The sequence below is a fragment of the Phyllostomus hastatus genome, unplaced genomic scaffold (assembly GCF_019186645.2).
Source record: "Phyllostomus hastatus isolate PE091 unplaced genomic scaffold, TTU_PhHast_1.1 phas_contig_329, whole genome shotgun sequence".
In the NCBI taxonomy this organism is placed as follows: domain Eukaryota; kingdom Metazoa; phylum Chordata; class Mammalia; order Chiroptera; family Phyllostomidae; genus Phyllostomus; species Phyllostomus hastatus.
The window spans coordinates 4,981,543-5,008,208 of NW_025333854.1; the positions used below are offsets into that span (position 1 = coordinate 4,981,543).

At 42.6% G+C, this 26,666-nt stretch overlaps 1 protein-coding gene across 1 annotated transcript in view; it reads left to right on the forward strand.

Annotated features, from left to right (window-relative positions):
- The window catches only part of HCN1 (hyperpolarization activated cyclic nucleotide gated potassium channel 1), a 319,381-nt gene extending 299,503 nt beyond the window's left edge, over nucleotides 1-19,878 (forward strand). The window contains exons 7-8 of the mRNA XM_045839971.1: nucleotides 13,001-13,165; nucleotides 16,388-19,878. Of these exons, the coding sequence (XP_045695927.1) occupies nucleotides 13,001-13,165; nucleotides 16,388-17,268 (1,046 nt within the window). The 3' untranslated portion in view covers nucleotides 17,269-19,878. The remainder of the gene's footprint in view (nucleotides 1-13,000; nucleotides 13,166-16,387) is intronic.
- Nucleotides 19,879-26,666: the final 6,788 nt, after the last annotated feature.

A 26,666-nucleotide genomic window follows, 5' to 3' on the forward strand; every position in this document is an offset into this window, starting at 1 on the left:
AGGCTATACATAGGTGGGGGCTGGCCTGGCCTGTACCACCCAGGAAACCCCAGGCCCTGCACACCCAGTGGGTAGCTACAGACCACACAGGAGCAGTAGCATCCTGCCCCCACACAGCCGATCCTCCATGGGGGGCAGAGGTTGATGGTCAGTGGTCACAGCCAATTCTTGCCCATGACTGGTCTTGGTAAATCTCTTCCATTGACCTGCCAACAGCAACCAAGGCTCAACTATAAGATGAAGGTATACTCAGCCCACAAGCAGGGTGCACCTTGAGTACCCAGCTTGGGTGATAGGGGAAGCTATGCTACTGGACCCTACAAGACACCTACCACATTAGGCCACACTACCAAGATAGGGAGTTCTACTTAATACATAGAAACAAACACCAGGAGGTTGCCAAAATGAGGAGACAGAGAAACATGGTGCAAATGAAAGAACCAATCAAAACTCCATAAAAAGAACTGAACAAAATGGAGATAAGCAATCTATCTGATGCAGAGTTTAAAACACTGGTTATAAGGATGCTCAAGGAACTTGGTGAGGACCTAATGGTGTCAAAAAGATCCAGTCAGACACGAAGGTTACATTAATTGAAATAAGAACAACTTACAGGGAAACAACAGTAGAGTGGATGAAGCCAAGAACCAAATCAATGATTTGGAACAAATCAGAACAACAAGATGATAAAAGAATCCAGAAAAGCAAGGATAGTGTAGGGAGCCTCTGGGACAACTTCAAGTGTTCCAACAGTCACATTGTGGAGGTGCCAGAAGGAGAAGAGAAGGAGCGAGAAATTGGAAATCTATTTGAACAAATAATGAAAGAAAACTTCCCTAATTTGGTGATGGAAATAGGCATACAAGGCCAGGAAGCACAGAGAGTCCAAAACAAGATGGACACAAAGAAGACCACACCAACACAAATCATAATTAAAATTCCACAGGTTAAAGATAAAGAGAGAATTTTAAAAGCAGCAAGAGAAAAAAAAGACAGTTATCTACAAAGGAGTTCCCATAAAATTGTCAGCTGAGTTCTCGAAATAAACTTTGCAGGCTAGAAGGAATTAACAAGAAATACTCAAAGTTATGAAAAGCAGGGACCTACAGCCAAGATTGCTTTACCCAGCAAGTCTACCATTTAGAATCAAAGGGCAGATTAAAAGCTTCCCAGACAAGAAAAATCTAAAGGAGTTCATCATCACCAAACCATTATTATATAAAATGTTAAAGGGACTTATTTAAGAAAAGGGAGAAGATCAAAACTCTGAATAATAAGATGGCAATAAATACATATCTAAGAACAACTGAATCTAAAAAACAAAGTAAGCAAGCAAGAAGAACAAAGGCAGAGCCATGGATACAGAGAGGGCTTTGATTGTTGCCGGATGGGAGGGGAATGTAGTAGAATGGGTGAATTGAGGGGATTAAAAAGTATAAATAAGTAGTTACAGAATAGCCATGGGGATGTAAATTATAGAAAATGGAGTAGCCAAAGAACTTATACACATGACCCAGGGCCATGAACAATGATGTGAGGATTGCCTGAGGGAGTGGGGATGCTGGGTGGAGGGAGGTAAAGGTGGAAAAATTGGGGCAGCTGTAATTGCATCATCAATAAAATATAATTTTTTAAAAAGGAAAAACACCCCCTGGCTGGCATAGCTCAGTGGACTGAGCGCGGGCTGCAAACCAAAGTGTCGCAGGTTCGATTCCCAGTCACTGTACATGCCTGGGTTGCAGGCCATGACCCCCAGCAACCGCACATTGATGTTTCTCTCTCTCTTTCTCCCTCCCTTCCCTCCCTAAAAATAAATAAATAAAATCTTTAAAAAAAATGAAAGGAAAAACATAGACCTGAGATAACAAAGTGCACTAATGTAACTTACAGAGATATCATATTGAAATGTGGATCTGAAAAGTATATTACTTTCTGTGTTCCTTAGGAGATTTTTAGTAAAAATTTAGAGCCTTCAAGAGGGAAAAGGAGTATTCTATGTGTTCTATCTGAATTTCACCTTTATTTTCTTAAATGGACTGTTTAAAACCTGATCAAAATGAATGAGATTTGATTCATCAAGCATAAGTTGAGCTCATACTAACTGCCAAGACTTGTGTATTTTATACTGTTCTCTTTAATCACTCTCCCATATGCCTTATAAGTATATTTTCAACTCTATTCTGTGGCAGTACACATCATAATATCCCATCTACTTACAGAATGTGGGCTTCTCCTAGGCCCAGTTCAGATATTGGGGTCCAGTACAAATTTAGGCTTATCTTGACATAGCTTATGTTTATCTTTATTACTGAGTGTTTAAAAAAATTATGGATAAGTGGGATGATGGAAAAGGGGACATGTATGTGTCACCTTCACTGATATTTCATTGAAACCAGTAAATGCGTATTGTTGGTGGAACTATGTTCAGTACACACTTACCAACTCTCCAATGATTGCGCTTCAGGGACCTAGATGCCTTTGAAAATATTGTTGCTTAAGTTGGCCTCCCAAATCTTAGAGTGGAATATTCATTGGCTCTTAACTCATATATGCACTATGATCTGATCTAAGCTTTTGCCAGTCCCTTCATCTAAATTCGAATGAGTTGCTGAAGAGGATACACTAACACGTATGTGAAACACGACCTGTACCTTCACGGTGAAAACACGTGTGGGTGGAGAGACCCCGTGGTTACGGCCTCTGGGCGTTTGGGGAAGGCTTCAGCAAGGAGATCAGGTCACTTATTCTACTCAAGTGCAAGGCGGTATGTGGGCACGTAGAGGACCCTAGGAATGGGGCTTTAGAAGGAATGAGTAATGAAAGCACACACATAGAGGAGTGACAAAGCGCTTGGCTGGTGCCACTGGAAAGGCTGCTGTTGAGACCTGTGAGAGCAGCTGCCACGACTAATCTCTCTCCCCACAGACAACGCCGAACAAAACACGTGGTTGGAGCTGAGTACGCGCTGAGGTTGGGATTACAGGGAGTTTTCGCTGGCATCAAGAAATGGGACCAGATTGTGGAAGGTTTTGAAAGCCAGGTGAAGGAATCTGGATGTACTCCATGGTCAGTAACACCCAAGCGTGGGTTTTCATGAGACAGTAGGTCAGGATTGGGGGAGGCTTGTCGCTGCTTTGGCTGTGAAGCCTGCCCACGATGTGCAGCTGGGGGTGAACTCAAAAAGACTCTTCGTGCAGCTGAACTTTCTGCCCATTCAGTTCACTTGCCGAACCTAATTAGAAGTCATCTTTTTTCAAGGTGTTTTATAGCAGCATTCTATTCAAGGTAGAAAACCAATACCAACTTGTTTTCTTTTACATCAGTATAGGGAAGGTAATTTTTAAAATCCTTTTAATGTACAATTGACGTGCAAATAAAGCAATAGTGTCAATGTACTACCAAGTGGCTTTACATGTTTGCTAACTGTTGTTCTTCCAGAGATCTCCAAAGCCTGCTAAATCTGTATACGTATCATTCTATGGTGAAAAAAAATATGTTGCAAATTCTTTTTCAGTGATAGATAGTATCAGACATATTTAATTCATTTTTCACTACAAAAAAAATTCTGCTTTCGGATCCGTGAAAATGCTGTGAAACCTAAGCACACATCTCAACACGAAAGAAATGCTTTCTCATGCGGCTCTTAGAGTGTTTCCTTGAATGAGAGAGAACAACCTCTCTGTATTCATCCCTCCCAGACCCTCAAGCGCTGTGCTGTCTGCACGCTGTCAGGGAACCCCAGTGTCAGCAAGCGCCGTCTGTCCTACACCATTTCCACATTGGTTACTATTTATGAACACTAATGCAAATGTATTTTTTCTGGTGCATCTAAATGGCACGGACTCTTGAGCACCCCTTTCTTCCTCCTCTTTAACTAAATGAGTCAACTAGCTGGAGTTACCTGATGCTTGAATGGGAAAGAAAAACGGGTGGAGCTTTCAAAAACATTTCTAAAGTGTTTAAATAGCTCTCTCTCATTAACGATGAGATTTGCATTCAGTTTCCAGTGTTCTAAGATTATCCGAAAAAGATTGCATAATTAAAGCAAATGCGCCCACAATTTAATTATAGATGCTTTAATATCTAAAACACGATTTTAAGCTTCTGTTACAAAGATGAGGCAAAAGTCGGGCAAAGACCGGAAGCCACGGCGTGTTGCCACCGTGGATTTTAGAGCGGGGTTTATGGAGGTTTGGGCCTAAGACACGGGCTCACGAGCACTCCGGTCGTCCCAGCAACGTGGCGCTCCGTGTGGGAGGGTTTGCTTCTGGGACCTAGTAGGCGGAGACCACAGATGCAGCGAGACACTCCCCAGGTACCCAGGACAGCACCGAATCGTCTGACTGCAAAGGCCAGGAGGGGCGGCGAGGCTAGACACCTTGGTCCAGGGAGTCTCATCTGGCTTTCTGTATTGGTGCACAAATCCCGTAATGAAACAAATCGGGTAACGTGGAGAACCATCTTTGTTGCATTTGTTTCATTTCTCTCCTTGCAAATGTTCATTCTCACTTTTCCTCTGAAGCCTCAACTGCCATTCACCTTTCTGGTTAATTTCTGATGATGATAGTAGTGATGATGAAAACTAGCAAAGAAAGAAGTATCTTGACAAATCAATGTTCTAGGACTAAGGGATTTTAGTTTCTGGTCTTCAACCATAAACAGTTTCTTGCTTTCAATTTATAGTCTTTTAAAACAGATTAGTATCCCTTTTTGAAATACATGAGTATACTATTTTTTTCTTGCCATGGTATAATAATGGATCCCTCATCTTTCATCATTTAAAATTTACATGTAATCATTTTAAGTGTTCCAGGTTCTAGGGGACATTTTTGATTAGGATGCTCTGGGAAGGGCTGGGAGTTGGTCATATCCTGGAAATTGCCTCTTTGCAAAATTTGTTCCAATTCAGAAATTGGAACACTGACAGGATGTTTGATAATACTAATAAAGTATTGTTAATGTTTAGGTGTGCTAAGGATATTACGGTAAATTTTATTTTGCGATCATTGATATTTTAGTGATGAATACTGAAATTTTGTAGTTAATGAATATATCACAATTCAAAATAAGAAAGGGGAGGGAAAATACAGGGCTGGGCAAAAGGAGGGTTACAGTACGTATGGAAGATGATACAATACCAAATGATGATGCAAGAATAATCTCTGTGTCTCGCCTACTCACAACTGCAAGTTTGTGTGTAGGTATCAGTAAAACAAGTTCAGCTGTGAGTTGATACTTGTTTAAGCTGGGCGATGAACACATCAGGCTTTATATTTTTACTATTGTATTACACTATTCTACAAGTTGATTAGACTATGATATTATTCTTCCTACTAGTATTCTAACTGTAGACTATTATACTACTGTGCTTTTTAACATGTTTAAAATATTCCAGAATAAAAACATTATTGAAACAGGGAAAAAAGGGATCCCTTTTTGTAACTCTTATCTTTCTGGATGTGTCCTCATGCCCCACCTTCTCCACAAGCCTGAGAAGACAATACTGTTTGACTGTGTATCTGGCTCTGTCGAACACAGCTTGGGAAAGGTGTTACCACATCTGTTATGCTTAAGAACGAGCAGGCGTCTTACCTGTAGGGGGACAGCCAGACATCAGTTGGGGGGGGCAGTCTCCGGGTGTCCATTGTTCGTGCTGACCAAGTGGGTCAGGGGGGAACTCATAAAAAGGTTACGTGGGTAAACTGTGAGGGTGCTTGACCCAATTTTTCATTGCACTCTGCCTAAAAATCACAAGCTAAACCGTGGCTTATTATCTGTAGCCCACTGGGTTTTCCCCTTTGCAGGTTTTGTTGTTCGGCCGAGCCAAGCTGCAACAAAGGGGTCTGTGCGGAAGGGGAAGAACACCCACGGAACCCCGGGGCTGGTCGCCATTGTAAAGGGCTTTGCGGGCCCTGCATTGCCGCTGCCGCGTAGATGTCCTTTTATTTTAATTTTTTAGAAACCTGTAAAAACGTGAAAACCATTCTGCACTCAGCACAAAAAGGAGTAAAACAGGTGATGGTTGAATCTGGCTGGAGGGCTCTGCGTGTGACCTTCTTTCAAAATTAGTCTTTTCTCCACATTGGGCTCGTTCTGAGTAAGATAATACAAGCAAAAACGTTCTGTGAAAAATGTTGTACTTATCATTATGATCCCTGAATACGCTTCACCTCCATTAACTAAAACAGGCTGTGACTAAACCAAGTACTGATGTGGTTTATTTTTGCTTATCAGTGCATACTCGAGCCTATCTGTACACAGACTTCTTACTTCAGAACGTGAGTAATATGTTTTCGATCGTGGTTATTGCCTTGAATTTTCTCATTCGTTGTCAGATGGAGTGATGCTTCTTGGACTGAGAAAAGGTCAACAGATAGTTACCTCTGTAAGAATGCATCTGTGAATGTGCACATTCTCCCAGTGGGAGGATTCCTTTGTTTACCTAATATGATGTAGCTGTTATCTTGCTCAAAGAGAGACTTCCAGCTGACCTGTCTACTAATATTTTGGATTACTCAGAAATGGAAAATGAAAACTCCATAGGTAAGGATATTAGTTTTTTACCTACTGGAAGGCCTCTCTGTGGCTACTCATGTACCGGACTTGGAGAATTCATTGTAATCTCTCAAGATAGGGAAAGAAAAAAGGAAAGGTAGAGGCTTTTAACGAAACGGAATGAGCCCTGGCTGGCGTAGCTCAGTGGATTGAGCGTGGGCTGCAAACCAAAGCATCGCAGGTTCGATTCCCAGTCAGGGCACATGCCTGGGTTGCAGGCCATGACCCCCAGCAACCGCACATTGATGTTTCTCTCTCTCTCTCTCTCTCTCTCTCTCTCTCTCTCTCTCTCTCTCTCTCTCCCTCCCTCCCTTCCCTCTCTAAAAGCTAAATAAATAAAATCTTCTAAAGAAAACTAGATGACAAAACAAAGTTATAGTTAATAAATCAACAAGGAAATAGAATAATAAAAAATAAATAAAATAAAACACAAGGCCTGAAGGAGAGCAGATCTACCTTCTGGAGAAAGTGGCTTTCCCATTCAGGGCACGGTGTTCAGAGGGCCAGCACCTGCGGGGGTGTCCCGCGAGACCGCCTTTCCTCGGATAGTACTTTACGCACAAACGCCGACCTTGAGAGCCTTGCGGTAGCATTGTAGATCAACACCAAACTTCGCATCCGTGGAGGAACATTCGCTCTGCCTAGTCAAACTTCCGTGCCCCTGGGGCTGCTGTTCCCACAGTTCTTAAAAACTCCCTCCCCCAACTGTCCTCTGAACCTGTGCTCCTTCTCTCTCCCCTTCTCTTTCTCCTGTGCTCTCCATCCGTGCGGGGTAAGCCACGTGATTCCTCCTCAGAGCCTGCGTGAGGCAGGCCGTCCGTGCCAGTGAACGTGTACAGAGCTGCTGTGATGAATGACGTGTGCTCTGGATTTTAAGATTTTTATGAACATCAAAGTCACCAGCAGACAGCTAGCTTTGGGATTATTCTCAAGCTGTTTTATATGTCATGCTTGCATGTTTAGTAAATGATGCACTTTTTGAGGCAGAATTGATGTCTTGCATTTATTTTGTATTCCCATATTTTCTTCGAAGGTGCTGGTTACAGGAAAATCATTTGTTGACTTCAACTGAAACCATCACTCAATTTCCATTTCTTTTTGCTACCTTTTCCCAATTGTTCCTAAGGAACCCTGGTTTAGATGTATGTCTGGCAGCTACAAGATGTCATTTTCAAAAAAGCGTCTCAGTAGTATCACCTAAGAGCTAGTTAGGGAAGCCGTCTCGGGCCCCACTGCAGACGGACTAAATCCTATTCTGTTTGCTTTTGTTTTGTTTTGTTTTGTTTTGTTTTGTTTTGTTTTGAAGCAAGATACCCAGGTGGGTTTCGTGCATATTGAAGTATGGAAAACACTGCATTGAAGAATCCAGTCTGTATCAGTTGGCCATTAACGTTCATGTTAAAACCAAAGAAATATCTATTTAAATCTCTGTTTTATTATTCATGTATGCATGCGCGTGTGTGTGAGAAAGAGAAAGAGAATGCCAGAGAAAAAATTGGAAGGCAATTTCCTCTTCCATTCTCCTTCCCCTCCTCCTCCTCCTCTTCTTCTCCTTCCTCCTCTTCTTCCCCTCCTCCTTCTCCTTCTTCTTCTTGCTGTAGTAGACTCACCTCAGAAATATCTAATAAATATGTTTTCTATTTAGACCATTATTTTTGCTGTACTTATTTTGAGTAAATGTAAGCAAAGAGATCAAGATATGATGTCAGAAGAACACACTAGAAGAATTTAAGAGCTGAAACCATGTGATGAATTTTTAAAAGCTGGCTGCTTTTTAAAGGCATTTATAATTCAAGGTATTTGATTAACGTTTGAAGAGTTGAGTGTTGATAGATTGAAAATCAGAAGGAAAGGTCTGTAGGAGTCTGGTGGACTTTTAAAGATGGATAGAAGCAAAGAAATTGTGTTCTTAGCCTTCTTAGCTTTGGTATATTTGTTACAGCCACATAAGATTAAAGGTCCCCTTTAATCTTCTACTTGTCACATGACCACCAAGGGGCTAGCGATGACTGTGTCCCACCTGCGCAGTAGATATTCTGAGAATAACTGGGGTAGGCCATCGGGTGCTTTACCTTGCCAAGGACAAGCAATATAAATACAGAGTAGACATCAGTTTATAAACAGTGTTAAGCAAAGCTGACTTTATGCAGACATTACTCCATTGAAGGCATAGCGGAATTTTAAGACAGACATAATAAGGAAGGGGAAGGGATGAGTGGTTAAGGTGTGGAAAGTATAAACCTCAATGGAACATCTACATATCCAATAATATAAAGTAGTCGTGTCATAAACCTGTTTATAATCTATAAAAGATAGGAGCAGTGTAACTTCTGGTAGATGGAACCGAACTTCTCACAAAGATATGACCACTTAGAGTGTTGTATTCAAATGTGAGCACCTCGTTTTCCGAAGAATATTTCCATTCTGAAATAAGTCACTCTGCTTTTCACTGCCAATTGTTTCATTTGCTCCTTTTTCCTTGAACCAAGTGATATTGTGGGACCAAACCCGTGGCAGGCGCTAGACACTGCAAGTGGGATTGTGGCACTTCCCATTACAGGCCTGACAGCTGAGAGGAGAGAAATACGGCAAAAACAAGTCCAACAATGTGCTGTCAAGGCTGAAATGCAAGACAGTGAAGGGAGAGAGGACGCACAAAGAGAAACGCTCCCTGGGTTACTCCAGAAAGGGTGTGCCTGGGCGTGAAGCCATCATGCTTGAGACAAGTCTAAGGAGTCAGTATGGTTGCTTTATGAACAAACTCTTTACAAGAGGGTGCAGGGAGTGAGAGAGGATACATATTTCACAGATTTGGAGAGTTACTTGATATGTGAAGCATTACTTTTTTCTTGGCTCTAGCAGGGAGAGCCAGCATCACGGGGAAAACACAGAGAGAAGGAGCCTAAGGGATAAAGGAAGGGGACTCCTGACTGAGGAGTGAGTTTGTACGGGTTTGGGTTTGTGCCGGACGCACCACAGGCGCTGGTGTGGTCCATCCTCATCACAGCTCTGCTGACCCATCGCTGGTCCGAGGCGCCACCGCTAGGCCAGCACTCAGAGCCCCACTGACCACCCTCAGCCTCTGTTTCAGGACAGACAAAATGACCAACTATACCTGGAGAGTTAAAGTGTGTTTGACAAGGCAGTCACTTTAGATGATCTTAATCATCTTAAATAACAGGATGGGCAGTAGGAGGACACGAATAATTGTGCAGATGCGACTGTGTCTGTAGGAATTGAAAGGATCAATTACATCTTTAGGAAAAAAGTAAAACGTATGTTGTTTTTTAGAATATGTCTCCTGCTATATAATCTAGGTACACATAATGATTCCTTTATATCCATATTTAAAAATAAGTTATGCACAATCTCTATTTCAAAAAATTACAAAAATATAAAATATTCTAAAAGACATCAAATACTATAAAACTCACATCTATTTAATGTTTTATCCTTCTTTAATTTTTTTAGCTCTTTACTCAAATCCATTTGACACTTAATATGTTTCTTCCAGCCAGGCTTGTTATGCGGATGTTCAGCCAGCTGTTGCCATCTCCTGCGCCGCAAGAGATACTGGCTTACTAGTTCACTCGTACCAACATGGATTACAAATGCAAATATAAAGAAGAAAACCTAATGGTTATATTTCTTCTTGCACATTGTTATGAGACACTGGGTTAGAAACCTAAGTAATTTGGGGAAAATAAGTATTTCGATGTATGAGAGAGGTACTTTTATTTTATGATATCAGGTACAAAAGAAAGAAGCAATGTTGCCTAGGTTACTATGAGCAGTCAAAGTATAAATTTTTCCATAAATTCTGGAAGCACTGGTTCCACTCGTTACCTTACAAACGTCTGTTGGAGGTTTGCGATTAGCTCTGTGTTACCACCCTGTCGACCTCTGTCTTAGAGGCCCGGGAAATGTTGTCCCAAAATTCTTACGGCTATTTTCCCTGCCGTATGAAATGACTGTTCACGCAGGTGGCAGTAACCTCAGGAGGGGGAAGTGTTTACAATCAGGGTTAACTAATGTCAACAAAAGTAGCACTGGACTGTTGATCTATCTCATACCCTAATAAGTATTCATACAGTGTGTTAGGCTGAATTCACTCTCCCGGACACACGCCTTATGATGTTGAAACTAGAAACAGGTTTCTCAGGAGGCTGCGATGAGGAAACGGTCAGTTTCCTCGTGGGGAAGTGAAATAACTTACCCTGTAAAGGCAATAACTTATCTCGTAAAGAAAAACAGGAGAATCCTACAGAATTAAAATTAACACGCAGATCCTCATTACTTTCCCATGTGATTGTAAATCACCAACTTGTATCCAGGTAAATTAACCTATTTCCAAGTAACATTGTGTAATGCATCTTAAAGTAGTGATTACGGCACCGGGAGATTCCTAGTTGAGTTCTCAGAGAGTAAACAAACAAGGACGAAGCAGAAGCATTGAAACAACCAACAGGATGTAGGAAGTATACCAGAAGACTTTAAAACACTTGAATCTGTAGGCTGCGTTCGGCTTGTTCTTTGCGAGTTCAATTTCATTTTATTTTGTATTTTATTTTACTCTTTTTTGTGAAGCAATGTGAGCACCCACAAAGGTTACCTTCTTACCTGATGACTAAGGGCACAGCTACATTAGAGAAAATAGTACCCGACCTTCTAGAATCTTCCCCCTTACAGGCATTGCACAGAACCCTCAAGGACGTGTTTAGAGCAGGCACAGACAGCGTTGGGCAGTTTGATGACAAAGGGAAGACACTCAGCAGGGCACCTGATATTTTGGCACCTAAAACCGAAGAGCGGAACTTAGCATGGGCTGTGGGCTTGTCCCCTATTGTGGATGCACTCACGGGCGTTTTAAAATAACTGTCTCTGAGCTCAAAACGCAAAGTGGGATGGACACAATAATGTTACTGTAGGGCAGCCATCTTTAAAACGTCTCCGACCGGTGAGGTCACAAGGACAATGTGTAGGAAGCAATTACAAAATCCAGTGTAAGACAAGAAAAGTAGTGGCAAACTAACATGCGTATAGTTTCCGAGAAGCCTAAAGGCGAGTATAAGATACAGATGACTGAGCTGGTGTTGCTCTCTCTGTCCTTTACACAAACACACGCGCCCACCACGCACGGAGTGAATCCACAGAAGCTCACGCTCTCTGTACCACCTCACACGGGACTCTTCACTCAGTTAGGGCACCTCCAAAGGAGTGTCCAGAGAAAATTCACGGGGAAGCACCTGCTCCCGTCACATGGCCTCCAGAAATTAAGTTCCCAAAATATAATCTCATCCATTTATGATCAGAAGGTCTACTTTTTAAAATTTCCAAATACGTGGCATTTCTTAATTCTGTTCTTTATGGTGGAAACAAAGACTGTGGAGCCTTTTAAAGAAGAAGGGACTGTGTGAAGTGATTTTTGCACGGGCTAGTGGCTCTTTCCATTCTCATGAACACGTCTTCTATCTTTGCTTGTTCCTTCTCACCGAGGCATTACTGGGGAGATGCTGAGAGAGAGAATGGCAGAAGAGTTTTGTGTTGGTCGTGAACTCAGCCCTTTCTAACTTCCGAGAGGACTTGCTTACTGTAAGCCCATATGTAGCCCTTAATGCTTACACAGGTGATCGAAGCTCATTTTGTACAATACGTTGCTATTCGGTTCAATGATTTAATTCAAACTGGTTGTTTGGAAGCTAAATTTTTAAATAATTTTTAATTTTTTGGAAAAATGACAGTCCACAAGAATTTAATTGATAGGTTTTAGAAAATGAACTTATCACCTTTATCATTTAGTTAGCTGGCAAATACGAAAATCCAAATTTGCGGAGGTGCGCTTACCATGTATCGGGAACCTGAGCGTTCACAGAAGGATTCTCCTTAGACGTTGTTTACAAAGACCGCCCCTCTGTGCACTTGGGACAGAAACGGCAGGCCGGTCTCCCTGGGAGCCTGGGAACGACCTCGGGCAGCCCGGTGCCGCCCCCACGCGGCGCTGCTGCCTCCCAGGGCGCGTCCTCAGCCAGCGTGCGGGCTCGCTGTGGTTTCTGTCCACACGATGCTCTTCGCTTTCTTCCTGCCGGAATTCATAAAAACTTCCCTCTCAGCACAGTTGCTTCCTGTTTTCAGCTCTGTTGTGGATTCATTATTCCCTTTCTGCAGCGATTTTGTTATTTCAAGGAAAAATGGCCTGGACACCCAAGGATAGATAAATATGTTTCAGCCTTTCCTGGGAACCAAATGCTTCCATTGTTTAAAAAAGAAGATTATTTTTAGATGGAGGATTGGCAATTGGATGCGTTTCAGTGTCAAAAGGAAGTCGCTGATAAAATCGTGACTGCGGTTAGCCATTGGTTTCTCACCCTGTGAGACTTTTTAATTTGTGCAGGCTTTAATGGCGATTGCAAAAAAAGGACCAAACGCATCTTTCTTGCTTTTCCAGAGATCTGCCTGCTGACCAAGGGACGCCGCACCGCCAGTGTCCGAGCCGACACCTACTGTCGTCTGTATTCCCTTTCGGTGGACAATTTCAACGAGGTCCTGGAGGAGTATCCGATGATGAGACGGGCCTTCGAGACGGTCGCCATTGACCGACTAGATCGGATAGGTACTCTCTCGCGGGCTTTGCCTTCTGCGTGCACAATTTGCATTTAACCTCGTGGACTGATACGTATTTGCAGTCATTAGTCCCAGATGCTAGTTCATAGACCACTTGTTAATTAGCACAGAAGTAGCAATTAGCTGTAGCCCTATTTCTGGAAAGATCTGAGGCTCTGTCTTTCTCTTCTAAGTGTTCTAGGTGTATTTACTCCTGTCTATTTTCACTAGCTACGCAATCTGATTTCCCTTGTGATGCCAAAACAATTGAATCTTCAGGTAAAAAACAATGATAAAAATTCTATATTGCATAAAAATAGAACTAAAATACTAACGTATGAGTCTACATTACAAACCATAGTTATCACAAGGATATTTTTTATTTTTAAGAATCAACTTTACATTTTATCCTTATATTAAGAATTGAAAATGTGTGTGAAATAACTGTCTCAGTAGAAACCTCTTGAAGTGTTTGTAATGCAGACTCAAGGAAAAAAGCCTGGCTAGAAATGTCTTACATAGATGCTGTACTTTGCAGACACCCATTTATTTTCATCTTCCCTGCTCTAAAATAAAAATGTATAAATTAGGCCTTGTTTGTTACACTAGTTTACAGATTTGAATAATTGTCCTAGTCAAATTAGATCAGATTAGCTTGCAGTTAGCTTTCCGAGCTACGCTGGAGCCTTGCGATGTGAGAAGGTGGTATGCACTCATGCTCCACATCCAGACCCTGCTCCCTCCCCTCCCCTGCTCTGCCCCTTCCCTCTGCTTAACCTGACTAACCTCCATATCCCAGTGCAGGCCTCCCACTCCCTAACAAGCTGAGTACCCTCCGTATGTTCCCCCACACCCCTGGGGACTTCCTGCATTACAGCCTGCTTTCAGTGTTCTAACTGCACTAGAGACGCTAAGCTTTGTAAATGTAGAGATCGTGTCTAATTCGTTATTACATTCACAGTCCCTGGTACACAGTGAATAGAATTGAAGAGAGGTAGGGAGGGATGGAGGAGTCAATGAACTCAGAGGAGAAGGGGTTGGGATCTCTTGAAAGTAAACAAAGAGGTATTTCAGCTGCTTCACTCTTATGAAAGGTAAGGACCCCTGATTGATGTTCGGATGTGTGAGCTTTTCCTCTGCACTTTGCATCTCCCCTCCCATCTGCATTAGTGGGATAACAGCCTGAACAAGAATGGGAAATTAGCTTGGGAGAAATAAAGGTGGTACCTGGATACTACCATTTGGCTTAACACATACATTAGGAATTCACACTGACAACTGAGACACTGAACATGACACAGTGCCCCAGGAGGGTACTTATGAGCAGTGGCTCATGAGATGAGTGAGTACGCCTCCAAGCGTCTTTATTCATTTGAAAATAACCTCCTTCATTGTGGTCTGTGAGTGTTCATGGAGAGCTAACGACCAACTTCTGAGACTATGACTTCTTTCCCTAAAGCAGCTCCACATCTTTAGAAAAAGCATTAAAATCCAGGTATTTCTATAAAAAGTACCTGTTTATCGGACACAGTTTCATTATCTAATTTATTACAGTCAATTTTTATAAGCCTGCATGAAATGGTTTGTGATCGATAGTACAGGCAATGGGATTGCTAGTAAGCATCAAACATTTTCATTTTTAATTCCTATAAAATTCTGACAGTGGATTAAAATTTATAATACATTTGAACAAAGTCACAGATACTTTTGTTATGAAATGTTGACAGTTCATTGGTTGTAAAGAAATATTATTTTCAACTGTGTGGTCATTTCTTATAAATGTATACTATAGTTAAGAGAATATGTTATATGTATCACTAACTGAGAAGTGTTTCTTCTTTGGGAAAGTATTAGGACAATTCTGCAAGGAGAGATAGGTAACTACCTATTCTGGCATTAATTTAAAATGATTGCAACTTGAAACTAACAGGATTTGAATGTCAATTCAAACCTACACTTTGATGCAAAGTGCATCAATCTACAACCAAATCCAAAATAAAGTGGGATAAAAATTACTGCTTTTCCCAGCATCAAGTAAATTTTAGCATATATTTTCATTCAAAAAATACTTGTCACTTTAGATGCCGGGCTTTACTTAGTGAGCTGGTGAACTGATTCGCTTTTTAGTTTCCATGTTCACCTGGGTACTATTTTATGACCGATATCATCAAAAGTCACTGACCTTCATCAAGCTACTACTTACTCATAGTTATTCTGCCCGAGAATGTCTGCTGATTGCAAACCAGCGCAGGGACAATGGCAGGAAGGAGAGGTGCGGGTAACTGAGGTTCTGGGGTGAGCCGACAGCCGCCACACTAGTCCTCACAGCCTTTCAGAAGAGAGGATTACACGCAGCTGCATGTGACAGCCCCTGGGGCAACTGGCTGTGACAGTGTCACAGCCTGCACCCCACGTCTGGTTATTCTGCTTGAAGTGGTCGAGTACAGATGGAAATCAGTATGTTTTAAAACTCCAGAGACGAGAAAAACATGCAGGTAGGGTAGAAAAATCACCCATCAAAACCCGAGTCCTTTGTTTCACCGACGTGCATGCGAGCGCCCCCTGGGGACCTCAGTGGCACGCATGTGGTTCAGCCGCCACGGAGGCCAGGAGGCTGTGCTGCTTGCAGGCATCCCCAGGATGCACACGCGCTGGTCCGTTGTCTGTGGTGCATCTACGGTCCCGTTCCCCGTGCTGGGACTTGTGAACCGTGTTTTCTCGGGCGTGGGTCTTACCCTTCTCTGTCTGTCTCCGTTCCCGTACGACGGGATGTGAACACACCTGCTTCCAAGAGCTGAGGCGAATGCAATAAGTCTCCCTACAGCCTCTCGTAGGGTGCCTGTGGCTTCCTAAGAGTTCCATCCCTTTCTTGGAAAAGAAGCTTTCAACCTCAGTCCTCACTCCAGGCCCATCCTGGTGCAAATGCCCCGTCTATCCCCCCTCCCCCTTCAAGGTAGCCCTCGTGCCAAGTGTCTCCATTCCTTTCGCGGCATGGCTTTTCCCCTTAACAGACTTTTCTGCTGGACTCTCACGGAAAGTTAGATTTCCCAGAATGCCACAGGGAGCAGGAAGGGCGGGTGCCCCGGTTCCTCGGGGGTCTGCAGGTGGGTGCCTGGCTCCGGGACCTCCCCCACGGAGCACTGGCAGACTTGCTTTGAGGAGCCTCTGTCCCCCGGAGTTGCCACCCGTCCCTGGCGCCCGTTCTAAGTGCCCGTTTTTCTCTCGCTGACAGGAAAGAAAAATTCGATTCTTCTGCAAAAGTTCCAGAAGGATCTTAACACTGGTGTTTTCAACAACCAGGAGAACGAGATCCTGAAGCAGATCGTGAAGCACGACAGGGAGATGGTGCAGGCCATCCCTCCCATCAGCTACCCGCAGATGACAGCCCTGAACTCCTCCTCGGCGGCGGCCACGCCCACCTCGCGCGCCCGGACCCAGTCGCCACCCGTGTACACAGCCACCAGCCTGCCCCATAGCAGCCTGCACTCCCCCAGCCCCAGCACGCAGACCCCGCCTCCGGCCGCGGTCCTCTCGCCCTGCTCCTACACCACCGCGGTCTGCAGCCCGCCCGTGCAGAGCCCGCTGGCCGCCCGGACTTTCCACTACGCCTCCCCGACCGCGTCCCAGGTGTCCCTCGTGCATCAGCAGCAGCAGCAGCAGCAGCCCCAGCCCCAGCCCCCGCAGCCCCGTCCGCAGTCCCCGCAGCCACAGACGCCCAGCAGCTCCACGCCGAAGGCCGACGCGCACAAGAGCACGCAGGCTCTGCACAACACCAGCCTGAGCCGGGAGGTCAGGCCCCTCTCCGCCTCGCAGCCCTCGCTGCCCCACGAGCTGTCCAGCCTCATCTCCAGACCTCATCCCACGGTGGGCGAGTCCCTGGCCTCCATCCCCCAGCCCGTGACCGCTGTCCACGGCGCGGGCCTGCAGGCGGCCGGCAGGGGCACTGTGCCCCAGAGGGTCACCCTGTTCCGACAGATGTCCTCGGGAGCCATTCCTCCCAACCGGGGAGTCCCTCCTGCCCCCCCTCCACCAGCGGCTCCTCTGCAGAGAGAGTCTTCAGTCTTACACACAGACGCAGACGCCGAAAAGCCACGATTTGCTTCGAATTTATGATCCCTGCTGATCCTCGAAGCAGACTCGAATAAACTGAGAGTGGTCTCAGATCTTATTTTATTCTATCTCCTGATACATCCCTATAGCCCACTATGAAGAGATATTTTAGACAGCTCTGGCCTACATGCAAAATGTAAAAAATATATATATGTATACATATACTATTAAATATATATATCTAAAATCCCAAGAGAAGTTCGAAAGACTTGTTTAGCATTCAGTGTTACATGTCTTCCTTACTTTAAATCATTAAAAGGTTTAAAATGTTGTTGTAAGGTTATTTATTTTTAGTCTACCTTTACTTAATTCCTTTGATATATGTATTTCTCGTTTTTATGAGGAGTTCTTGGATTCAATGCAAACAAAACTCTGATTTTAAAAAGGCAACTCGAGTGAGCACCAATCCAAACTTCCTTCTTCCACTAGCTGTGTCTCTGCATCCAAATTGTTAATCGTTAATTATGGAAGATCAAATAGCATCCCCTTTTATAGATCTAAATTATATTTTGGTGCTTTCAATTTTGAATTAGGCTAAAGAACAATTATATATGCTCGGCCACAGTAGGAGACTAGCGTTACCACTGTTATGAATATCTCTGACCTCAAACATGTTCATCGATCTTTCGGAAAGCGAGGGAATATGTCTCTTCACGTGTTATTGGACTATTACCAAGACTCAATCAATGTTAGTTGTAAATAACTTTTTCCACCCAGATAAAAATAGCTACTCTGTGCTGTATGAAGGTCAAAGTCATTGTCTAAGAATTTAGTTTTATTGCTTCACTTCAAAACTTAGAGTTTTAAATTTTACAAAACCTAACTGTGACAACTATTCAAATGTAATGCAATGGCTTGAAACCTACAATGTTATTTTAACCTGCAATGTTTTATGCAAAATTGTATGCTCGATTCTACAAATTGCTTGTACTACACCAAAAACCATTACTTTTCTTCCTTCTTTCCATAATCAAGCATCTGAAAATAGTCCCTGCATGCTTTTTTGGAAAAAAAAAAAAATAGGTTCAAAGCAGTCATTGTAGGGAAAGGCTTACAGCATTTCTCGTTTCTAGAAAAGAATAACAATTTCATTAATTGCCTATCTTAAAATCCCTATAAGGCTGACTTGGGTCTCTGACTTAAGTCTAGAAGTGAGGTTTTCACTTTCATTTAATATTATTACTATTATTGTTATTATTATTATTTAAATAATGATTTGTAAACCACAGCTTGGTTTGGAGTTGCCGGTGTGTTCTGTCTTCACTGTAGTTGGAAGTTTACCACGGTGTTAATTTAAAGAAATAAACACTTGCAGCCTCTTGTCTGTTTGGGAGCACACACTCTGCTCTGTGTATAGTGTAACTCAGTGGTTAGAACATCTTAAGGCCTGTGGTGACGGCGTAGCCCTTAGACAGGAGGTTTGTCACTTTAAATGTGCTGAGAAAAGTGTAGACATGGTGATGGAAAACAGGGTCAAACTGATTGTGAGCACTGTTTGTTTGTTTGTTTGTCTGTTTCCTTAACTCTTTCCATGATCTGGGAGCATCTTCTTCTGAAAGGAGCCCCTTAGTAGTGATTTGTGCCTGATGCATCCCACGAATGTGGGGGGTGACTGGAATACCACGGGAAGATTCCTAACAACCGACTTCTGTAAATAACCCAAGTCAAGAGAAGGACCTGAAGCGGAGGTCTTCAGTCTTTCTGTCGATACACATACGAGGAACCTAAACAAGATCGCACGTTCCGTGGGGAGGGCCTCCCAGATAGACTTGAGGACAGAACCCCAGAGCAAAAGCAAAAACTCTAAAATGGATCCATGCTGCCTGTTATGCCTTTTATGGGAAAAAAAAATTATCTATGATACCAAAATGAGTCGTTATGATTGATTTCTACCAGATCCCAGCCTGAGTGGGTCAGCGGAGCTAGTCCATGTAACGTCACGGTGACCGGGCAGGGACACAGGAGGGCGTGTCGGGAGCGGGGTAGGAAGGAGCTTGGTCGGTCCACCTGGAACCTGTGGGAAAACTGCAAGACCATGGACATATCAGTACAGAATCCTTTATTTTATTAAGAGATTGAGATTTAACTTCAATTTATTAAGATCGTGTATTGATCCTTTAAATGATTAAAGGTTTACATTTGATAGGACTAATGGGTTTGGTAGTGAAATATTTTTATATCATACAAATTTTTGGTTTTTTATTTCAAGGACTATTGGGAAACATAAGCGGAATTGAATCGCATGGTCTTTCAGTACAACCATAAAATTTGTATTTCCTTTGTAATAGAATGGTCAAAAAGCTAAGGTTTATATGTTAAAGTCACGAAGTGGTACAGGGTAAATGATATCCATATATATGTATAAATATATACTTAGGTTAAGAAAAATTGACTCACATTCCTGTAATATGAAAGTCAATTGCTAGTTGAAAAGTGACCTTTTTTCTCTGTACATAGCTAAACCCATGGGTATGGAGTTTTAATCTGTACAGAAAGAAATGTATTATTGAAGAGATTGGTCCTTCTGCTGCTGGGAAAATAGTAGACTAGCTGATTCTTACAACAATTGTATGATCAGGGATGAGTTAGAGAACTTCTTTTGTCTTTGCTCAAAGCCATACATATATAAATATATAAAGATTATTAATAAATTCAACAAAAATAAACTAAAATCATGAATATTTTATTTTATCAATATAATCAGTACAGATTTGACTCTGTCTTTCTATCTTAACATCATGAGGTTTCCAGGATGGCTCATACTTGATAGTCATAAAATTAATTGTAGATATTCCGTATGTAACTGTGGAAAGACAGGAATTTAAATAGAACATGGGTGTCCCAAGTAGTCCTGTGTTTTCTTCTTTATAGTCCAAGTTGAGGTTTTCTAAATTCTCTTCCCTGTAATTCCTTAGCCTGTGGTTGTCCAATTTCAGACATTTCTGTGGTATTATTGACTACGAGGCTGAGAAACAATTGCATGACACTTGCATGAACCGCAATCTGCTTCGCCATCCAGTTCAGAACGGCCTAGAGGACCTGCAGCAAGCTGAACTGAATGTTCTCAGCCATGGTCTATCTCTGCTTCGTGACAGCAAATCTCGTTTGGGAGTTCACCAAAACTCATAGGAAGCCCTGTGTTCTTAATACATAATCTAGTTTGTCATCACTGTTTGCAATGAAACACAATGTGGATCTTTTTACATGTGGCACATGATTGTCTCTGAAGGCCTTCCAGACAGATTCAAGAGCCTTGTACAAGAGACATGTACAGCTTCTCAACTCAAACTCTTAACATTCTAGAGTTCTGTGGTATTTACCTAGAAAGATCTAATAACTGTAAAGCTTTACATAACCTGCTTATTTTTAACACTTACGATTTGGGCTTCTTTTGCATAGTTCTTTTCAAATGAATGATTATTTACTTGACATAACCTCCTGTCTTTGTGTGAAGAAATGGTATTTTTGGCCAGTCTAAAGTAATTCCTGCCCTTACCTCGGCAAAACATACTTCTCAAGGCACATGCTTCTCTGATGGAAAAAAAGGCAAGGTTTCTTGTGAGAAAAGCTGTGACATTTCTAACAGTGTTATAGCCTCCCCAAATTATGAAGTATTAGACAGACTTGTGTTGCATAAAGAATCCATGAGCTCGGAAATGTTGAAAAGTGGCTTTATTCATTTATTTTGTATCTGAGAGCCAGAAAAATTAGGGAGCTTAGCCACCAGACATAACAAAGTCAATTCACGTCTCAGTTTTTAAACGCTTCCAATCTCATCTTTATACATAAACACAGTTCAGCGCTTCCACCTCCCCACTTCACCAGGAGCTGGTTGGGCACCCACAGGGGCTATGGGCCCTGGAACTCATAAGAAAGGTAACTTCGCTGACAACATCTGTTGGAAAACAGTTCGAGAACAGTGCATGTAAGAAGGGAAAGTGACACTGGAGGAGAGCAAATGTGTCTCCAAAAGGGCTTTCCATGTTCATTTTGACAGTGAGAAGTGTCACAGTGCTAGTTTCGAAGAACAAAGGGGAATCTGACCTGGAAGAGTTGATGAAGATTCACCTTTAGAAAATGGGACCTGGCATTTGGCTTATTGTAGAGGGGCTGATTTTTTTGTCATCACTTAGCATCCCATGCTCCTTACTTTCCTCCGGCCCATTCATAGATCCCTCAGTCTCTTTAAAGATGTTTCTCATGGACCTTTTTAACAATGTACTTAATAATCTCCTTGTTTGCTATGAAAAATCCCGTCAAATGGTCTTGTAATTTTGCTTATAGTGGAGCTAAGAATGTGCGCCTGAAGCAAAGATATGCATTCCACATGAAGCCACAAAATTTTCATAAGTAGCAAATTAAAAAATGAGGTGGAATTCACTTTATAATGTCAATGGAAAGGTAAAGGAAGAAGCTATAGGTTATAAACATTCAGTTTCAACATGCTAGAATTATAGGGTATGTTGGGAAAGAGGAAAGTTTCTGGAAAACATCCAGACAGTTTTATACCAACATTTTTAGAGCTCCTCTTCCTTTTCTGACCTACAAGACATTAACAATAGCACCAGTATATACCCTGGGCACTTCATTTCAAAAACATGTGACTCTTTTGGAAAGGGGAAGGTATAGATTGAACTAAGATTGTGAAAAGGCTGGAAAATATGGCCTATTCAGAAATAAGAGACAACCAGAAGCAGCTGGTCAAAGTAGAGAGAAGCAAACCCACCCACAGACGAAGAAGGCTCCGCAGGAGGGGAATCTGAGGGTGCTCAGGGTGGGTGCAGAGCCAGGGAGCTTTTGCAGCTCCCAGAGCTCCCTCTACATGGGACTGTCATAGTCCTTGTTTTCCAGAACCTGAACATCAAAACTCAACTACCACCATGTACACTCATGCCATCCAAGATACGTATCCTCTCATGTACTTGCAGTAGTAGAATTCTTTATGTAAAGAGTTTTCGCTAGCAGGTACCAATCCCTCCAGATTGTGAGTGTGTATGGGAAAAAGAAGAATTTTAAAAAAATTTCTGATAGCATTGTGTACTAGTATTTATACAGTTAATTTTATTATTTTACTATAAATACCTTTTTGTTAAGTCTCATTCATATAATACATAAGACATTATAGGTATTAATTTAAAAAGATGTTATTTCATCAATGACTCATTTCAGGAGAGTAATGGGGCTAGTATAAAATATGATGTATCAGAAAGGGCATTGAACCCTAGCTGGTGTGGCTTAGTGGATTGAGTGCCAGGCTATGAACCTAAGAGTCGCTGGTTTGATTCCCAGTTAGGGCACATGCCTGGGTTGTGGGCCAGGTCCTCAGTAGGGAGCATGCAAGAGGCAACCACACATTGATATTTCTCTCTGTCTCTTTTTCCCTCCCTTCCTCTCTTTCTAGAAATAAATAAATAAAGTCTTTTGAAAAAAGAGGGCATTGAAAGGGCCAAGATCCATTGTCCTCAGTGCTGATGTGAATGGGAACTTGTGCAGCACTCTCTGTCAGGGTCTCACTGCTGCACAGACACTCCAGTGCTTACACTATAGCACTTCTCATAATAGAAGGGTTTGGCATTAGGAATAAGAAAAATGTATGAGAAAAGGCAGCAGAAAGAAAAATTACCATATTAACTCAAAAATGTTTCACTGGACTCCATTTCCTACAGGTTTCCCATCATCTGCTTCATAAAATTTGAAATGCAGATATAGCAATTAAACATGACCCAAGAGCCCTGACCGATGTGGCTCCATTGGTTGGGCATTGTCCTATAAAGTGAAAAGCCACCAGTTCAGTCCCTGGTCAGAGGACAAATGAAAGGCCACCAATGGATGTTTCTCCCTCACATCGATGTTTCTCTCCCTTTCTTTCCCCCTACCATCCCCCTCTCTAAAAAATAAATTCTAAAAAATGACCTAAGAGTAGAAGGAAGATGAGCCTCATTTTGCAATAATTAACCAATTAGCCTTGCAGATTGCCCAGTAGCAGCTGGTTCTTTGAGGAGCCAGAAGACTCACCCGGATGCTGATGTCTAGAGGGTGCCCACTGGTCCTTTTATCCATGATATTTCCCACAGGGGGCTTGGAATTTGTGCTATTTATTCCCTCCGTGGTGTTTGATTTGTGTCTGTTAGTTTTGTTACACAGGCCACCTTGGAGGTTCAAGCTCACGAAGGCATCATTAGTGCTACATATAATTTAGATGACCCATTAATTCATTAAACTCACTCCTCGAGCACCTGTGGTGTGGAAATGTTCTAGATGATGTAGACCTGGCTGCGAGCAAGAGGGAACACGTGACTTCATGAAGCTTATATCCTTCTAGAAAGAAATGCATAATAAATAAACAAGTAAATGAGACCACGCAGAGTGTGAAAAAAATATCTTTGGAGGGAACCAATGGAGAGAAGAGAGAAAGGAGGGTCAAGAGTAAGAATTAGGGAGCATTTACGCATTTAAGTAGCATGAGCAAAGAGGTGTTCAATAAGTTGACCCTTAAACAACGACCAAGAAGTCTCATGATCCCCGTCACGTGGTGTGCCCCTGTGCCTCGCTGCTGAGAGTAGGTGAGTGCACCTGCAGCATCAGTGTCGCCGGCGGGGGAGGCAGGCGTGCAGAATCCTGGGCCCTACCCTGCACGTTCTGGCAACAGCCCCGTGTTGAACAAGATCCCTGAGTAATTCACGGGGAAATTAATTTTTGAGAAGTATGTACAGTGCTAGTAAAGCCCTCGGAAATGTCCATGAATTTTAAGGGCATGTTTAGGTAACTCTCAGGTGCCAGGACCCTTCTGGGGATGACAAGTTGATATTGGGCTTCATGGCATGAATGCCAGAGAAGCAAAGCTGGATGCTTGTGCAAGGCCAGTAAGACAGATTTTATTCAGGTGACTCCAGGAAGGGGAGAGAGACTCCATGGGAAGTGAGGTCAACTCCACAGGAGAAAACATGTGGAAGGCATTTTAAAAGCTGGGGTGTGCTAGAGAAAGGTACTAAGGGGGTTGCTCAGAGCGATGAGGGCATATTGATTGGCACTTAGCTGATGGAGAAACCCAGCTTTTATCACGTTAGGACAGGAGGGAGCTGGTCTCCTACCCTTTGCCAGGACCTGGGAGGCAGGAGAGCCACCTCTGGATGTGTGCATTTCAAAGAGGAGGGGATAATTCTGGATAGCACAAGCTCTACATCTCAGTGGAGACAGGAAGGATTTACAACTGCATTTTTTAAAGGAAAGTGACCACCCCAAAGAAAGTGAGATTGGAGAGGCAGAGGGGGCTGGACTTGTCCTACTTCAGCTGGAACAAATAGTAAATTCTTTTCACAATGTTGCGGTTTCTCAGGAAAGGTTTTGGTAGGGTGTGGTGTCATTCCAAGGAGACGGGCTTGGGCAGGAGAAGCCACGCTAGAGTTTGCTCAAGTCTCTTAGTGAGAGGTCAAGGGGCTGCTTCACAGTCACGCGTGCTGAGAATTTAGAAGTTCTTGGGAAGAACTTGAAACTGGTGGCAAGCCACCAATTAATAACTTTCCCTGGAACCATCCCTAGCCTTCTTCAGTCACTCTGCCTTTCCTAGGCCACCTCCTGGCACTTGTTCCTTTGGAACAGAGGAGGAAATTAATATGCGTTCTTTAGGTGATTCCAGCTCCTCATTTCATTGGGGATGAATCTTGACGTCGTAGCCAGCAATGCTCCTTAATCTCACATCAATCCAATGTGTCTGTTGCTTTCTGTAACATTTTTTATAAGGCTAACAATAATCAATTATCATTGTAAAAATAAGTGAATTTGGCCAGTGTTTTGTAAATGAGCTCTGTCCATTGACCATGTGTACATACACACCTGCAGTGTAAAGTCTGCAATATAAAGATATACATATATTTTATGAAAGATTTGGATTACATTTTCACAGCAACTCTGTGGAACAGGGGACCCCATATCACATATTATTTCAGTAATTCATATGTTATGTGACAAAAGATATCTTTGGAAGAGGTAATTACCTTTGAATTTCTTTTTTCCTTTGGGAGCATACAAATACATTTTTTTATTTTGTTTCTTAATTAAATTTTATTGATTATGCTATTACAGTTGCCCTGATTTTTCCTCCTTTGCCCCCTTCACCCAGCACCCCCCACTCCCTCAGGCAATCCCTCCACATTTGTTCATGTCCATGGGTCATTCATTTAAGTTCTTTGGCTGCTCCCTTCCCTATACTGTGCTTGACATTCCCAGGGCTATTCTGTAACTGCCTGTCTGTACTTCTTAATCCCCTCACCTCTCATGCATTCTCCCACACCCACCCTCCCACCTCTTGATTTTTAACTTTTGGCATTTTGATTACGATGTGTCTTAGGGTGCCTTCTCGCATCCATCTTATTTAGGACTCTTTGTGCTTCCTGGTCTTGCATGTCTATTTCCTTCACCAAATTAGGAAAGTTTTCTTACATTATTTTTTTAAATAGATTTACAATTTCTTGTTTCTTCTCTTCTCCTTCTGGTACCCCTATGAAGTGTATGTTGGATTGCTTAAAGTTGTCCCCGAGGTTGCTTACACTATCCTCATTTTTTTGGACTCTCTTTTCTTCTTGTTGTTCTGATTGCTTGTTTTTTGCTTCCTTATGTTCCAAATCATTGATTTGATTCTTGGCTTCATCCACTCTACTGTTGTTTCCCTGTAAGGTGTTCTTTATTTCAGTTAGTGTATCCCTTGTTTCTGACTAGATATTTTTCATGCTGGTAGGTCCTCACTAAGTTCCTTGAGCATCCTTATAACTAATGTTTTGAACTCTGCATCTGATAGATTGCTTATCTACATTTCATTTACCTCTTTTTCTAGAGCTTTGATCTGTTCTCTCCTTTGGGCTATGTTTCTTTGTCTGTTCATTTTGGCAGTCTCTCTGTGTTTGTTTTTATGTATTAGAAAGAGCTGCTTTGACTCCTTGTCTTGGTAGTATGGCCTAATGTAGTAGGTGTTCTGTAAAGTCCAATGGCACAGCCTCTGCTGTCACCTAAGCTGGGTGCTCAAGGTATACCCTTCATATGGGCTAAGTACACCCTCTTGTAGTTGAGCCTTGATTGCTATTGGCAGATCAATGGGAGGGATTTACCCAGGGCAGTTAGCTGCAAGGATTGGCTGTGACCACTTAACACCAACCACCACTCTCCATGGAGATTGGTTGTGCAGGGCCAGGGTGGTGCTCCAAAGTGGTCTGTAGCTGTGCGCTGGGTGTACTCTCTCCTGGGGTTTCCTGGGTGTACAGGCCAAGATTAGCCCCCACCTGTGTTTTGCCTGGGGCTACCATTCCTGAGCTATAAAGCAATTTGAGATGGCTGCTATTTGGGCTGGGCTTGGAGATTTCCAGTCTTCCAGGAGAAGCCAAGCTGTGAATCTAGTCTAGCTGCTGCTA